The sequence below is a fragment of the Osmerus eperlanus genome, chromosome 19, assembly GCF_963692335.1.
Source record: "Osmerus eperlanus chromosome 19, fOsmEpe2.1, whole genome shotgun sequence".
NCBI classification, from domain to species: domain Eukaryota; kingdom Metazoa; phylum Chordata; class Actinopteri; order Osmeriformes; family Osmeridae; genus Osmerus; species Osmerus eperlanus.
The window spans coordinates 9,655,318-9,672,494 of record NC_085036.1 but is presented as its reverse complement, the minus strand read 5'-3'; the positions used below and the strand labels follow the sequence as shown (position 1 = coordinate 9,672,494).

At 46.7% G+C, this 17,177-nt stretch overlaps 1 protein-coding gene across 2 annotated transcripts; it reads right to left on the bottom strand.

Moving 5' to 3' along the window:
- Nucleotides 1-2,235: 2,235 nt before the first annotated feature.
- On the bottom strand, nt 2,236-16,956 carry snx19a (sorting nexin 19a). 2 transcript variants are annotated; one of them, XR_009932756.1, is made up of 12 exons: nt 15,121-16,956; nt 14,818-14,962; nt 14,629-14,729; nt 14,404-14,523; nt 14,187-14,314; nt 13,965-14,058; nt 13,595-13,763; nt 13,078-13,201; nt 4,471-4,655; nt 4,283-4,370; nt 3,561-4,118; nt 2,236-3,506 (listed from the first exon to the last, which is right to left on the bottom strand). XR_009932756.1 is itself a non-coding variant. In XM_062484960.1 (11 exons), the coding sequence occupies exons 1-11, from the start codon at nt 16,651-16,653 to the stop codon at nt 3,989-3,991; spliced, it is 2,817 nt and encodes a 938-aa protein (XP_062340944.1). In that variant the 5' UTR covers nt 16,654-16,956; the 3' UTR covers nt 2,236-3,988. The 2 variants fall into 2 exon arrangements, 1 of the variants encoding a protein (XP_062340944.1); XM_062484960.1 differs by having other exon boundaries at nt 2,236-4,118.
- Nucleotides 16,957-17,177: the final 221 nt, after the last annotated feature.

Genomic DNA, 17,177 nt, shown 5'->3' with positions numbered 1-17,177 from the left:
GACCACAAGGGTGAAGGATCGCTGCTCTCTGGAATGGCTCCTTGCAACTGATGTCACTAGGCTGCTCTGCTCATCTTGTGTGGGCTGCTTGAAAAGGCATTGACACAAGACTTTTGGAAGCAGCACAAAAGCCGAAACTGTCGCCAAGGCTTCCCCAAATTCAAAAACCTGACTTGACCCCTCCTTTGAGGGACAGAAACTGGGGAAAGATTACATGGAAAATAAACATAGCAAAACATCTTTTCATCTCTGTTCAAACAAGAGCTGAATCTAAATTCTGTGTCACTCACGTCAAATAAAGTGACTCATAGTTAATCCAATACAGTGGAAAAAGGGTAACAAAACTAATCAGTTTAGTCTTTTCTGCTGAATCTACACCATTCTCTCTTTACTTTCTCTGAAACGTGGAGACACGGTAAATGTGTTTACCTACTGTGACCACCCTTGTGTCAAAGCTGATGTCTGAGATGGGGCTCTTGGTAATCATATTAGTGTTATAGAGAAAGACTCAGCCCCTTACTGTTGAACTTTGGGACGCACTTCATACAGCCTCAGTCCCAGACGTAAAAACCGTAGGGAAAACAGTTGGCGCGCTTTGACTTTGTTGGCAAACTGTGCCAGCTACTGCAGTGGTCTTACTGGAAGTGACTGTGCCACAACATGAGCAAGGTCAGCTGTGTCTCCACCTGCAGGGTTATTAAGGGCATCACTCAAACCACCACGGTGCACGCCTCCTATTGGCCACCGCTGTGAGCTCACTGATTTCTCATTAGACTGCTGCCAGGGAGCCTTGCGTCAAAATATCACGCTTGATATTTTGAAGTGCCCAGCCTCTTAGCAACACAGCCCTTTGTTTGAGGAATTATAATTAAATGGACTAGGTATCCACAGTACTTGTGGTGCTTAACGTGGAGATCATTTGCATAATTTGTTTCTAGAGATCTGGAGGGAATTTAATACTTCTGTCTTTACTTCACTACCAAGTGTGTCATCCTTCGTCTGAAACCAAACAGTCAACTGGTTGAAACAGACAGCTCCTATATCCCTTTGTATTGAAAGGTAATCTCAATTATTCCAGTTCTGTTGTTCTGGTTTAATCAATAGTTCTGTTTATATAGGCAAAGGTTTTATTGTTCAGGTCTATTTCGTGCATCAGCTCAACCCTGCAAAATAGTCTAATTGGGCAAGGCGAAAAAGACTCATAGGATAATATTATTCATATGACCAAATGCTCCGAGTCACCCAGACATTCAAAATAGTGGGAATTTGAGAATTAAATTATCACCTAATTTACAAAAATATTTTCACATACCTACTTTACACACTAAAGGTGTGACATAATTTTCTGAATGCTAATTTAACTCCCATACCGTAAATTAGGTTGGTATCCATGGCACTACATCTGATGGTGATTGTCATCTAATCATCATTATCGTCATCACTGTGGAAATGGTAAAGTCATCACAGTCTCTGCTCTTGATTAAATCCCCTAATTGTTCGGAAAACCTTCTGGAATCTGCTACCGCTGTCTGTGGAATGAATCCTTGGAGTCTGTCTGCAGTCAGAGGAGCATGACATTCCTGTACAGCAAATGACCATATCCATGATTAGCAAAGGCTCCTGATGATCTAGTCTGCTCGAAAATGCAGGAGTGATGATCTGTACGTATACCACAGGCCTTGAGTTTCATACCATGTCAGCCTGCATTAGAGTTTTGTTATATATTGTTATAGAGAGAGTTTTGAGACTGTTTTTATGATTATCGAGGTGCAGAAGCACTACGGTAATTGAAAAAGGAGTCAAGTGCTTGTATCGGGACATTTGCTAACCAAATAGGCATCATAGAGAGAAGAGTCAATAACATGGGCCAACATTAAAGCACAAGTGCGTTCATGCTGTAATCCGAATGATTGACTTGACTTAGACTCTGCAGAAACGTGACAGGCATGTAGTCTCCAAGCTGCCAGTATGTCCTAAAACAACACTGTCTTCTGATTGCCATGCCAACCACCGCGAGGGAGGCCTGTTATCTCCATCAGCCCGGCTTCCTCTGAGGACTCGTGTAGTTCATACCACCCTGATCCAATCAGTGTGCTTTGGCAGCATTTAAGTGAGAAAACATCGCTTCGGACGACCTTTTATCCAATTGCATGCTTTAATAATCTTGCTTTTCTATAGTAGATCTGAGTGTGGAATTCCGAAGAAAGGAACAATTTTAATATTATCTGGGTTTTATTCATCTTGATTTGGCTATTCGATGATGTAATAGCTCAATTCAAAACACTGTTTACCATGAAGATGATATTAACAGCATAGTGTTTGTACAGACTGTAAAGTGTGTATGTTTTGGTATGTGTAATACACACAGTCATAGGAAATGAATCAAAGTAATCAAGCGGATGACAACAGCTGAATTGGATTACTTTCCAAGGCATTTTAGAACTATCCATATAAGAATGATTATACAATAAAGCCTAATTCGGTTCCATTTGATTATCTCATAGCGCTGGCTTGTCTCCCCAGCTTGACAGACAGCCACGACTACATCCAATGTGGGCTCCAAACTATTCAAGCCAGACGCCGTGGAAACTGGGGAGCCACAACAGACTTTTGGGTCTTGATGGAGGAGTGAAGTTATGGAGACATTCTGAGGACCATTAGGAGTCACGAGTGGGACTGTACACTGCTCTGTTTTTCTTAGAGATAGAAACCAGTTCTGGGAAAGGTTAAATGTCTCATTTAGCTTGTCACTGATCTGACAAATCAGTGCTCAGCCTAAAGACAGGTAGTCAAAGTAGTAATAACAATCTGAAGGAAGAAGAATGTGCGTAATTGTGGAAACGTCTCCAGTCTTGACAGTGTATCAAAACAGATGCACTCCAACCATGTTGTATGATCAAAAGCAAGCATTAACAGTTAACACAAGCAGAGTTCATCCAGGAGGAATTAGGTAAAACCACTTTTAGAGGCCAAAAGTATGAACTAGTTGCCTGACACATTTGGTTTAACCTTATTAATAATAACACAGAGATGGGTTTCTGTTATGTCTGCACACAACTTTACCTTCTGGCCATTCATCTCCTACAACTAGGTGGCTGTAGAATACTCACCACTGCTTTTGTTTACCAAAATAGATGAATTACAGGCTAGTAAAATGAAGTAAAACACTGTAGAAAGCCTGAGAACAGAGATGTGCCTTCTGATGTAACAGCACTGCAGCAGCCTGCATGTACAGCAGGCTTACTCTGGTAGTAAAACTGTCAATCCAAAATCCTCAAGTATATTTTGATTTATTTAATTGTATTCATATTCACAGTATGAATATCAAGTATTAATTTACAACTTATTAACTTATTTCAACATCAGGTTTTTACATTAATCAGGCTGTCATACTGTACCAAAACGACAGCACTTTCACCTTCAATGTATCAAATATGTTCAGATAAGCACTAATGTGCCTTCATAATACTATAAATAAATACATAAATACATGAAGAAATAATATTCTATATAAAAATACAACCAATAACATTATCAACATTACTGAGTTTAAATATTACATTCAATGTCAGCCTTTATCCCTCTAGCAATTCCAACTTCTGATTCAGTTCTCATCGTCTGAGAGGAGGGTCGATACTGACGTCAGCAGCACTTCCAGTAAACTCCTAGCCCCATTATGATGAACCCAGCAGGCAGGGCCCTGGTCACCACGGTGATGAGAAAGTCCACATTGGCGGGGATGGGGGGGGGGGGGGGGGTGTGGGTTAGTTGAAGGATATATCAGAGGGACTGCTGGGATAGAGTAAATCCTTTAACAAGTGCTGGACACAAAAGCCATATTATGACCCCAATGCTTAGCCCTGAACCAGGTGTGCATGCTTCGTCTATCGTTTAATGAAAGAACTCCGGACAAAAGAGACTCTAAAATAAGGGGGTTGCCAAGAGGATGTTGGGGTGAAAGGAGGGAGAGCTGTCAGGTCACACCCACTCACGCTGAGGCGGACACCCTCTCCACGTCCCCAGACAGGCTGTGCAGGAGAGACCTCTGGAAGTCCTCCTCGGAAGACTCGGGGATCAGGAACTCCAGCAGCAGGTCACAGACGCAGTAGACGAGGTGCCTGCGCAGGACCACAGAGCCGGGCCGACACGTTGACTCGGATCAGATCACAGCTCGGTGCGGAAGGTTCCGTTTCCCGCTCGGCCCAGAAGGCCGTGCGGGAAGGCACACGTTACATCTCACACACGTGTCTGTGACTGGGGGGGGGGGGGGGACGACACTTACTTGTTGATGTGGGAGTCCTGCAGAGAGTCCAGCACTGTCTCCAAGCTCTGTCTGTACTTCTCTGTCCCCAGCATGTCAGTGATGAACTCTGAGCTCAGGCGGGAACACAGGTTAGGAAAACAGTGTCAACCAAGCAACACAGACCCAATTTGTTTGTGTTTGCAATGCCCCTGTCTCGATGAACTGACCTGGAAGCAGCTGCAGGAGACAGTTGAGACACTGCTGTTTGGTCTCCTCCCTCTGAGCGGGGCTGCGGTCTGAGCGGGGCTGGGCGGGGAGAGTTCCCCCGGGCCACACTGCCTCCTGCATCACCTGCAGGTAGATCACCCAGCAGGGGGCGCTGGTCAGGTGGGCCACGCCCACATCCAGCCACCTGAGCGATGCACAAGGAGAGAGAGACGGCTGAAACACGATTGTCTGAAACTCCCGGCAACAAAATGTGGCAACTACTACACAAAAACAAAAAGTCGTCTGATCAAGCACACATGTGCCGAGTTAAAATAATTTGAAAGCTGAGCTGAAAATGATATGCAGCATAGTGAAACGGATGATTGTGAAAGTATTGTTGCATCAGTCACCAGAAAAGCGACCTAAGCCAGGTTGAATAAAGCTAGAAGCAGCATGGCAAGATTTTGCACATATAGCAATTATTTTTGCTAAACTAGCTAAATGTTTTCAATCTTTCCCTTAATGCTCTATAAACCATGGTAAAAGCGAGGATTTACACTTTAGTGAATACATTAAGTGTAGCTCAAGAGTCCCAGAACAATGTGTAAGAGGCTTCTGTCCAAGAATGTGGACGGAAACTACCGGATGCCCGGACTAGAACAAAGACCCAAAAACCACATTAAAGCCATAAATCCAATTTAGTGCCCCAAAAATATAGTTGCATACACAGAACGGTGCAACCGTTTAATCCTTACTCTGTTTTTCCCCCCCCTTCAAAGATTATGCAAGACCTTAGATTCACAATCCATCATTTCAGATAGAAGGAAGACAAGACCAATGAAAAGTAAAGTAACGCATTACAGATGCGGTTATGTAACGCAAAAAAGAAATCCACGAAAACCATTTGAGTGTTGAAAAAAAAAAAAAAGAAAAGCTGATGTCTCCTTCAATCACGTTTCCCCCACACTAGCTGCCCTATTGTTCCCGCTCCTTGAGTGTCGGATCTAATTACATGTTTCAGCTGTTTTGACTTCCTGGTCTTTGGGCCGTAAGAGAGGCTACGGGCTGCAGCTGCTCTGGTGGAAGGCAGCCCGTCTCTCTCAGACTCCACACTCTACTGTTCTTTCCATGGCCCGTTCTTGAAAGTCGGAGGGGCGTTGAGGCTGGTCCAAGCGGTTACAGTAGAGGCTGTCAACTGGCCGATATGAAGCCACGTTGCCATCGGTCCCAGGAGGAGAAGCTGTTAGTCTGCCAGAGCACCTAGGTTTAGGAACCTAGATGGCAGTGGCAGTGGTAGGTAGGTTCAGAGGCCAACCATGGCTATTGTAGGTTGGTTCAAAAGTCTAGCAAAGCATTAGCACAGGTGCCTGACCTAAGGCAGCTGTCATCTACCTTCTACATCATACCCTCTACATCATCAGCAGCACCGTGGGCTCATTAAGACCACATGATAACGGCGACGGTTGATTGGTTGAAGATCAAAACATGACTAGCTGTGAACGACATGTATAAACACTTGCAGCTGCAGCTGGGGAGGATGGGTGCATAGGTGGCTGGAATTGTTTCCAGAATAGAAATAGTAGCTAGCATCTCGCCATTGGCAGTGAGTGTTTATTTTAGTGACCCAAGAGTTTGGGAGCGGAGCAATTGGGAGCCTGCTGCTCGGGTTGAGGGGTGTGTGGTAGAGCAACAGGGCTGGGAAACAGAACACCCTCCAACAGACTAGACACACAGCAAGCATCTTTACTTCTCAGAAATCGGATTTCTCAGAATGTTCCAGGCCTCACCTGCACACGGCTCTGCTTTCGTAATATTACCCCCAGTCCCTCACGGCTACCAACTCATGCTAGCTAGATGTCATCTCGTCAGTGACACTGCATTATGCTTTATGGGTCGCCTTTTTTATGTTTTGTGAGCCCTGCTGTGTCCTGTCCTGTCCACTCGGTACATATCTGGATAGTACTGGCCATCTATTTTATGCTGTTCTTCTATCTGTACAGTAAGTACAAACACCTGTGCCTAAAGCCAAGAACAAATGTTCTAGTTGACCGTCTTAAGCACAGAAGGCTTCTTGCCTGACAGTGTGCTAAAGCCTTCAGTCTCCAGTCTTGAACAGATGGAAGGTCTAAATCGTCAGAAAAACACAACTAACACTGAACTGTGTGGCACATTCTTATCTAAGCGTAGATTATATTAAATGTGTTGTACATGACAAGGCTCTAGGGTTTCTATACCAATGCAGGTCATAAATTGAGAGGCCCTTAGATACCAGAAATAACCTTTTTATTTATTTTGGCCCATAGACACATTTCAATGCCAATCATATAAAACAAGAATGTCTTTCCCAACTGTCTTTCTAGAAAAATCTTGGTTATATAAGACTGATTTTAAGGAATCATTACAACCAGAAGTCAGATATTATCTATCCTCTCATCATATGTGACATTTTCGTTTATCAGTTAACTAAATTGCAGACAAACTTCCCGGTGACATACCTTGTTATTATGTAATATTGCGACAGAGTCCAGTATGCTAAAGTGTAACCTTTTACAAAATGTTTACACTTTTGTAAACCGTTATTTTAATTTCTTCATAATAAAAGAGCTTCATTGTGTAAATGTGATCTGCTCCTCAGGCTAGGAAGAAAAACACTCACATACATCACTAGAATCTAAATGAAATTCACCAAGCCGAGGCTTATCACACTGTTACATCAGTCGGTACAGTAAAGATGGAAACTATTATTGCAGCGGTGTGTGTGTGTGTCTGTCTCTGTGTGTGTGTGTGTGTGTGTGTGTGTGTGTGTGTGTCTGTCTGCTGGCAGGGCTGATTCCTCTGCCTCCCTCCTGCTGGGAGTGTGAATAGACACAGGCCTGTGTTACGGATCACAGCTTTTTCCCAACAGCACTGGTCTGGCCTCACGGTGGTGTCTGTCCCCTGCCAGGGCTGCCCGCACACAGCGGAACAGGCCAGATAGTTACAAACAATCTATGAAAGAGTCAAAGCAATGCAAGTGTCCGTTTGTGTGCTCTGGCCTTTGGCACCAAAGGATCAGGTCAATGACGCAAAGGCCTCATTCCCAACCTTATCAAAGGAGCCCTGCAGGTTCCTATTATGCTGCTGCTGACTGACTCAAACCACCTGCTCATCTCACACAACTAGAACCAAATGCCAAACCCTGTCATACGGTCTGAGAACAACAGTGCAATGGTGCCTTTGTATATTTTAACTAATGTGATACATAAACACAAGTCAATGAATAAAGAAAACATTTAAAATATGAAATAAAAATGTCTCCATGTGCCTTATATTCCTTGTCCAGGGGCCTTCTATTCTAGAATGTCCATCCTGCCTGTCCTGTGAGATCTGGGCTTGGTGCTGGTATAGGCATATGCTGCCTCCTGGTGGTAGTAAATGACACTGCGGGCAGGACACGCCACTTCCCAAAGCTAGGCTTGACTGCAGGGGGGAACAGCTGCTCTGATGATGACAGCTCATCCAACCAAAGCCGCCCATCCAAATACTCTGTATCTAATAAAACACACTCCTACAGGACACACAACTCCAAACAAACCTTCTTGGGTTTTATGCGTGATTTACAGGCAGCAGTATAAGAGATTTTCCAGAGAGAATCTCCCAACATCTTTACAACCTATCCAGCCAGTCTGGTAACTACTACTGGCAGAACAGCAAGGCCAGGAGATCTGACGCAGCACTCTCCTGCACACAACAACAGCTCACACGGCCTGGTTAACAGGCTGTGCTCGAGCCCACTTTCACACAGCCGCCATCATCATATTCACCTCCTAATAGCCCAGCCCCCTTGGGCACGAGGCCTAGCCTAGCGTGCCTCCAGCTAACAGGCATCTTTGCCTCCGAGCAGCTGATCATCTTCACAGCATCCAGAACAGAACTCCCTACCCCAGACAATGGAGCACCTGCCTGCCACATGTCAGTGTGTACGGAATAAACACAGGCTTCCTGTTCCAGCAGTGAGCCCAGCTCACAGGCCTTCAACTCCCCCGCCGTCCACGGTTCTGTCAGGAACAGAACCGCGGGGTGATTAGAGAGAGGACAATCACTCACTCACTCGCTGTAAAAATGTCTGGTCATTAAGCACAGGCCAAACCGCAAGGCCAAACAGCAAAGGGCACTGCTGCTACCAATTTAGGGGGAAAAAGAACCTGACCGTGGCCTTGGTGTGAACCTGTCTCGTCCAACTGCTCTCTGGGAGACAGGGGTCAAGGCAGAAATAAACCGTAATTTGGTTGTGGTCTGGTGATGTGAAGACAGAGAGAGGAGACAGAGAGGTGAGAGAGAGAGAGAGGTCAGAGAACACGTACACTACAGCTGGGGCAGCTTTCAGTTCCGGGAGTAGCTGATAGGGGTGCATTTTCAAAGACACATTAACTGACTTCACGTCATTGACAGTTTACGGTGAGAGCGTTTACTGCAAACGTTCCTAATATTACCCCTCCCCGAGTCAGGTTTCTGTACCAAATTTTTTCGGGAACATAACCATATTAACCGTGGACTGGTGTCGACTAGGCATCTGACATCATGTGTCTGGTGTTTACTATCGTGGCCTGAGGTGGGGTCACATTGGGGCATGTATAGACACTTAACACCACACCGAGTTCATCTAGATGAGGTCTTAAAGAGGAACACCTAAGATAAAAGCTGAGGTCACATTAATAAAATACACCTGTGTGTATCTCACGAGACCACGCTGAGCTCATCTTATTTCTTTTTCTCCAAGTCTAGTTAGGAAGGAGGGGGGAGGGGGGAGGGAGGGGGAGGGGGGGTATGGGTGGCCACGTGCGCTGCCCATGCTGGGTCAGTAGCTTGTTCCATTTAGGCAAAGTACAGTGTGTACACAGAGGGATGAAACACCGCAGTGTGTGTGCAGACATTAAACAGATCGGAGGCATTGTGTAACATGTCTCCTTAGAACTGTTCCACAGCCGCAATGCCAAAGTATGCATCGAAGTGTAGCGGTGCTCTGGCTGCGCTCGCTCCCAGCACCTGCTAGGCCTTGTGCACAGTATAGGCTTGTGTGTCCTGGAATCACATAAATCTGCACACTAAAGGTGAAAAATCTCTGTTTTGGGAGCAGTAATTTTATAGGGGTGTAAGTATGTGTGTGTGTGTGTGTTTGAGAGAGAGAGAGAGAGAGAGAGAGAGAGAGAGAGAGAGAGAGAGAGAGAGAGAGAGAGAGAGAGAGAGAGAGAGAGAGAGAGAGACAGAGAGACAGAGAGACAGAGAGACCGAACATTTTCAAACCGATACAGCATTCCACAACGAGGAGTATTGTCCAGAGCAAAAGGTTTCCAATGTGTAAAAGCACTTAAATAACTCAAGAACTCAGGTCATACGTTGACCTGGGTCCAGCATGCAGCAAGTCAACGTGGAACCCTCTTCCCTTTCCCGTCCCTTCATCACTCACTAATGAAAGATGTTTTAGTTGATAGTCTTTATTGAAACGAAAGTGGTGGAGCCTTTGAAATGATTTAACATGTCATTCCATTGATTCAGTGTTTCTGGCCAGTAAGTGTCTCAACTCTAAACATGGCAGGAAGAGGTCAAAGCTTGACACTCCATATCACTAAATATGTCCAGAATCTTTCAGACTTTGACGTCATTCTTTAGCTCTTTATGACTGGATGTTGAGAAACTTCCCAAACTGTAAATCCTCAGTGGAGGTGGAGCCAAGGAGTACTATTCCCCTGTGGATCTAGACAAGTCATATACCGTCTTTTATATGGATGACAGGCATGCTGCACTAGACAGAGCGCGTGGAAACAAGTCCCTATTAGGGAAAAGTGCTCCCTTTAACAAAGGCAGCCTGTTAATTTACTGTGGCTCTTTTGTGCAACACACGGGGTCCTCAAGGTTGTGAGTTTATTCTATCTAGAGATACGACAGGGTCATATCAGGCCTCACACCCTTGTTGCATCCTGCCAAATGGAATTACACAAACCAATTCCCTTCCCGGTGGTCATTCACAGAGAGGTCCACACACCTCATGACCCAGTCCAAACCCAAGCACTGTGTGAGTATAAATACAGATTCAGAACATTCTGTGCCCAGGCACCTTTTAATAAGCAGAACCTGGGAGGCTTTTTAAAGACCAGGTCATCATCTCACTATCAATTACGACCATAACTTTGTGTTATGAGATCCTTCCCCAGACAGAGTAAACACAAAATAGGTTGTCTATAATTATTCTACTCAGAAAACAAACAACTACATCACACAGAGAAAATAGAGTAACCACCATTTTGTCAGGCTTATGTTTTGAGCCTACTGTCAACACTGTGGTCCCGATGAATGTACCCTCGGCCCAGGACTGCAGAAGACTGGAGAGGCCTGTGGCCACAGCCGTGGAGATGGCCAGACCCCTTCCCTCTTTCTCAGCTCTCACCCAGGGCACCAGAGACCCTACCCAGGGCACCAGACCCTACCCAGGGCACCAGAGACCCTACCCAGGGCACCAGAGACCATACCCAGGGCACCAGAGGCTCTACCCAGGGCACCAGAGACCCTACCCAGGGCACCAGAGGCTCTACCCAGGGCACCAGAGACCCTACCCAGGGCACCAGAGACCCTACCCAGGGCACCAAAGACTCTACCCAGGGCACCAGAGACCCTACCCAGGGCACCAGAGACCCTACCCAGGGCACCAGAGGCTCTACCCAGGGCACCAGAGACCCTACCCAGGGCACCAAAGACTCTACCCAGGGCACCAGAGGCTGAAACCCCAACAGCACTTCTACAGGGTAGATGTTTTGTTAACATGTGGGGCCCCAAAAAACTGTTTACAATTAAGATCGTTAAAACGCTGCCGGCTAAAAGGTAGACGGATTACACAGAAACATTCAAAATATCACATTATTTTGTTTTTATGATGCATATAGTTCTTGCATCATTAAAACAACACATTTCAGTACTAACCAGGGTAACTAAGCACATAAAATATGTATGTTCCTCAATCAAAATACCAGGTTTTACAGCTTCTCGGGCAAAAAATACAAGATTAAGAGTATCCATGTAACAAAGAGGCTTTAACCGGGGGCACCACTTTACTATATGAAGCCAAACCCTAGGTCTCAGTGAGCGAGGAGCCATAGCGTCAGGGTATCAAGTGAGAGTGTGGCTGAGTGAAAAATTGCTCACTGTGCGTGCAAACAAATATTAGTGTTGGCGAGTTTAGTGGAGAAGGAACCAAGCTCCACCACATGCTGGTCGGGTATGACTACCTGCATTATACAAGGAGACACCTCTACTGAAGAGAGGTCCTGAGGGAGGAGCTCTCCCTCTGGACTGGCAGGTTATGTCTCTGAGGGAAGAGCTTCCCTGCTGGAAGCATTATGCTGTATGACATGCAGCAATACATAATTGAGGCCTCTGTGAACAGTGTTGGAAAGCAGATTTATAAGGTTTTCCATTCAGCTGTAAGGTTTGTAAAACACAGCTTTCTTGACAAACACTTGGCTGTCCCTTTTTCTCATAATGCAATCTGTGATGACTTCATAGACAGATTATATTTTCACTGGCACGGCCAAACCATTCAACTCTTCAATAATTGCAGGCAATTTGACAAGTTATTAAGAAAGCTCCGGAATAAAATTAATAAAGGAACATTTCATAACAGCATTTAACCAAATTATGTTCTAAAACAAAACATGCCTATATAATTAATGTACAGAACACTGTGTCCAAACACATTTGTTGTGAAACAAAACTAAAAGATCAAATCCATTGTTTAATCACTTCCATTCAATGGGATCCTTTTAGTTTTTGGACAGAATCTTATGGAATTTCAGATACGTATCATGCATTACTCTACTGTTGAAAACCTCTTACTTGTCATCTCACGAAACCATCCCTGGAAATACGTCAAAGGCCCACTGTATGTCTTGAAGGGAAATAACGGAAGACCCATCAGGATCCATCAGGAGACAGGACCTCAGTCCACACTGGATCCATGAGGAGACAGGACCTCAGTCCACACTGGATGCATGAGGAGACAGGACCTCAGTCCACACTGGATCCATCAGGAGACAGGACCTCAGTCCACACTGGATGCATGAGGAGACAGGACCTCAGTCCACACTGGATCCATCAGGAGACAGGACCTCAGTCCACACTGGATGCATGAGGAGACAGGACCTCAGTCCACACTGGATCCATCAGGAGACAGGACCTCAGTCCACACTGGATGCATGAGGAGACAGGACCTCAGTCCACACTGGATGCATGAGGAGACAGGACCTCAGTCCACACTGGATCCATCAGGAGACAGGACCTCAGTCCACACTGGATCCATCAGGAGACAGGACCTCAGTCCACACTGGATCCATTAGGAAACCAACTAGTCCCGACTGACAAGACTTGCTCTGGTCACGACAGAGAGTTAAGTCGTTTTTTGTGTGCAAACTACTTACTTTACACAATCTATAGTTCACCTTCATGTATGTTATTTTACTGACTGCATAGACAAACAAAATCACAAAGTCACTAAACCGTATTGGCCTCAGAACACCAGAGGGAAGTGCACACTGACCCCCAGCTGTTCATCTGGCCTGTATGGAAGGGTAGAGGAGATGCGCTCCGAAGGGTGTTACCTCTCGATGAAGGTTCCGAACAGCAGCCTGATGGTCTTCTGGATGTTCTCGGTACACAGCCAGCTCCACTGGTTCCTCATCAGCAGGCACAGGATGTTCAGGGCCACATCTGCCACGGCTGTGTCTGGAACACACACACACGCAACACAAAGGTCTGCACGATACATTCCCCTTTTATTAGTTTTATGCAAAGCGACATACAAATGGTTCATGTCGAAAGTACGGCACAGTGCACAGTAACCACACCTCAGCTGCCAGGGACAGTGCAACAATAGCAATATATCAGATGATCAATAAAAACCACGAGCCATCAACCAAAGCCCAGATGAGAGCTCGAGCATGGAACAGTGAGGCACTACTGCCATCCAGTGGAAAAGCGGCAGCTTCTCACACCCCAATTGCACCCCACACACTCTCACTAAACACGATCGAGAGACTACCGTTGTGAAGGCATGATTCTCCACAGACTCATTGTCCTGCAGGGTGTAGCAAACCTTTCTGCGTAGGTGAGCTTTACCTGTCCCCCGAGGTTTCCTCTCCCAGCTCCCACCTCCCCTCCGGTCTGCCCCGGGCGGCTGGCTGGCCCTCCTGGCCTCCCCGGGCGCGGCCCCGGGAGGCCAGCTCAAGAGCCTCTCCTGCTCTCCAACAAAGCTCTCCAGGCCAGACAGGGATAAGCCGTTGAACACCTGCAATGACGCAGCACAGGCACAGGGATAAGGAGGGCTGTTGAACAAAACACATCAATGAGCTCTGTAGAAATAGGTGATCTTCTTTACAGATAATGGAACATGAGGAGCAATTGTCCTCGAGGTAAATGCATATTGTCTGCGATATCATAATGTGTTTAGGGCCCGCCGTTAATAAATTGCAGTAACTTAATAACTTACAGTGCTGTCTTCGCTGAAGGAGTAGGTCACTTTGGGCTGCAGGTCAGGTATGTTGAGAGACGGAGCGATCTTACTGGAGAACCTGAGCCGTGACCTGACACATCAAAAATAACAAACACTGTAGGCTGAACGCTCAAACACTCTCCACTGTAATGTGGTGCCGGCAACTTACAATCAACGGGAGCAGTGTACATAAAAAAAAAAACTGAGACATGTTCTCACCTGGGTTTCCTGCTGTCTGGGGGAACTCTGCTCTCAGAGCTGCTGTCTCCATCCAGGTCGTCAGAGGGGCTCAGGGGGTCAGAGCGAGGGAAGGCGGTCTTCAGGGTGTCTAAAGCATTCCCCACCATCTACAACAGCAACCATGCCACAGAGGGGTTTCTTACAAAGCATATCTTGTCATTGACCTGTTAAACTGTACTGCCTAGTTGTAGCTCACCTTGTCAAGTCTTGACATGACAAAGGGCTTCTTCTCAAAAGCTGTGCTGGCATCGGTATTGAGAGCCAGGAACTCCTGCATCTCCTCGCTGTTGGCTGTCTCTGGGATGGTGCTCAGTTGCTGTAAACCCAAACAAGGATTAGACAGCTGACAGCCAAATTATATTGTAACAAATGAATTCTTTAATACTCTTGCTAGTGAAAAAATAAATTAGTTACATCCTACTTTAAGAAATGTATCCAGCTGGCTCTTCCGAACTTCCACCTTCTCAAGATCTGCGTTTCCAAATGAGAGGTCAGGAAAAAGCTTCTTGGGGCCTTTGATATCTGAAATGTAGAAGTTGGTGAGATTTGATTCCACAGGCTGCATCTCAATTACTTTGTACATCAATGGTATCCATGCTGAAGGTAGGACCTTTGCTCTTTATCATCTTCCTCAGATCAGGCTTCACCTCCAGCCGAGTTTGCAGGTTGAGGAATTCACTGTAGCGCCTATTCACTGTGTGGTAGGCAACAGGCTGCAGAGCGCCCAGGCATTCGGCATCAACAAGGGTTTCATACTGAGGAACACAACAGAATCATTGTTAATATTTAAATTCTTACGTTGCATGCTGTAACGGTACACTTAGTCCAACTGTCCAAGTCAAACAGTTAACAGCCTATTTTAAACAGACTGTATGTGGGTGTAAATGCATTTGTGCGTTGATTGAAATGTTACCTTCACAGTGTAGAGGGTATAGGGGTGGTTACCAGTACCACGGTGCTCCTTGGCAGTGACAGTACCAGAGATGCGCAGGTTCTGGATGGTGGCAGGTCCATCTAGGCTGATCGGGGGCTCGAAGCTAAAGGGGGTCAGGCCCAGGCCCCCTGCAGCGCAGACCGCAGGTAGATCCTCCGCCATGCCGGCCGGCCAGTGAGGCTCCTCGGGCACGGTCACCCTGGTCCCAAGGGCCCTCAGGGGACCAAAACATCCAGACAGGTCATCCTCAAAACCCAGCACACTGCAGAAGTTTGTGGACGAAGTGCACTCGCAGTAGCTGTCTGCCTGGTCCTCCTCAGAGTCCATGCGGAGAAGGGAGTCGAAGGAGTGCTTCTTGGAATCCAGTAAGTGGGATTCCTGGTCTGAGTCTGTCTGTTGATAAAAGCAGTTGGCTTGGCAGGGACTGAGGAGCCCCGCGGAGCAGCTGTCTCCTTTACCAGAGCTGACCAGACTCACCATGCTGTCCTGCAGAGCCTCTTCTTTCAAACCTTGCGACATATAGAATGACTCGTGAGGATTGGCGTCATAGGAAACGCCTGCCAGGTCAAAATGACTCTTGCTGGGGGTGTCTTGTTCATCTAAGGTTGTTGAGTCTGAGCAACAGGTGGCCCAGGACTCGTGCCTGGTCTGGCTTTTATACAGAGTCCCAGAGAGCTCTTCTTGCCCCGGTCGCTCTCGTGACTTGGTGAAGATTTCCACAATGGTCAGGTTCAGCCAGTCTGGATCCGACACCCTGCTGACAAGAGGCAGCAACACGTTGCAGGTGACGAGCTCCCCCACCATGTAGCGTCCCGTCCTGGTCTCCAGGTGAGGGGACGGGACTAGAACATGGAGGAGGAGGTTCACCACAGCCCTGGCGTAGCTGAGCTCTGTAGCCGGGCTGCTCAGGGCAGGGTGGGGGGCGTCTGCCTTGCTGTACAGCTCCCACAGGCTGCTACGTTCTCTCTGGAGCTTGTTAGCCTCCGCCTGCGTTTCCCTGGCTGTCATGTAGCTCTGCAAGTGGCAGCCACATAGCTCCAGGGCCTTCTGTACAAGGGCTTTCCTGTCCACGCGCAGGGCTCGTTCCTTCAGCTCCATCACAGACTCCAGCATGGCATCCTGGACCTCCTGCTCAAACTCCCCCCCCTCCTCAAACACCAGGGTGCGGTACCACGAGGAGACAAAGTCCCGAACCGCCTTGTGGACCGCGTTGTGGATCTCGTGGTCCAGCCTCCACTCGCTCTCAGGGGAGTGCAGGGCCGACTGGAGCCTTCCCATGGGGACGAAGTGTTCGAGGTGGAGCAGGCTGTTTGCGTCGAGGGCAGCACGGATCCCTAGCCAACCTCCAAGGACCACCAAGAGACTGGTGAAGATGCAGAGCAGCCACACATTCACCAGCAGATGGAAAAGGACAAGCCATGCCAGCAAAATGGTAAACCCTAACAGCCTCCGCTGACCAAGTAGCTCAGACAGGGGCCAATGGTGAGAACCTGGAGCATCCGGAGGAGGCATTACTGACTTGTTGTGACTCCCCTTAATACCAATGGAATAGGTGAGCTTGATAGAAATTACTCAATACCTGCATCCTATCCAACATCCAGTTGACCACCAGTTGATTCTGGAATGTTGAAAAACTAAATAACTGCATTCAAAAAGGACTTAAATGCATTTCAACATACAGCTTAGCATGCTACAGTCTTGTAGCTCGCCTGGTTAATCCACTTAGTAAGATAGCAAGCTGTCCCTGGTGTCTGTAAGGATATAAGCTTTGTAACTAGACCAGTACTGTTTCAATTAGATAAACTGTGTAACAGAAGTCTTTGAGAATAATCGACACATAATGCTGTACCGTCAATATGATCTTTAGATTAAGGTTAAATTCCAACCATCTTATTTTAACATATCTGCTGCTACACACTCTCTTCAGCTGATCCTGGTAGATCTCCCTCTGATATTTATTTACTTCCTGTGTCCCATGGTAACTTCTTCCTCGTTTGTCACTATCACGACAAAGTGCTTACTAGCACCCCCGTGTG

Coding starts and splice junctions, on each gene's coding strand:
- snx19a (XM_062484960.1), bottom strand. CDS start 16,653: ATGCCTCCTCCGGATGCTCCAGGTTCTCACCATTGGCCCCTGTCTGAG. Junction 13,202..13,594: donor GAGGAAACCTCGGGGGACAG/GTAAAGCTCACC, acceptor TGTGTGTTCCAG/ACACAGCCGTGGCAGATGTG. Junction 4,119..4,282: donor CAGGACTCCCACATCAACAA/GTAAGTGTCGTC, acceptor GGTCCTGCGCAG/GCACCTCGTCTACTGCGTCT.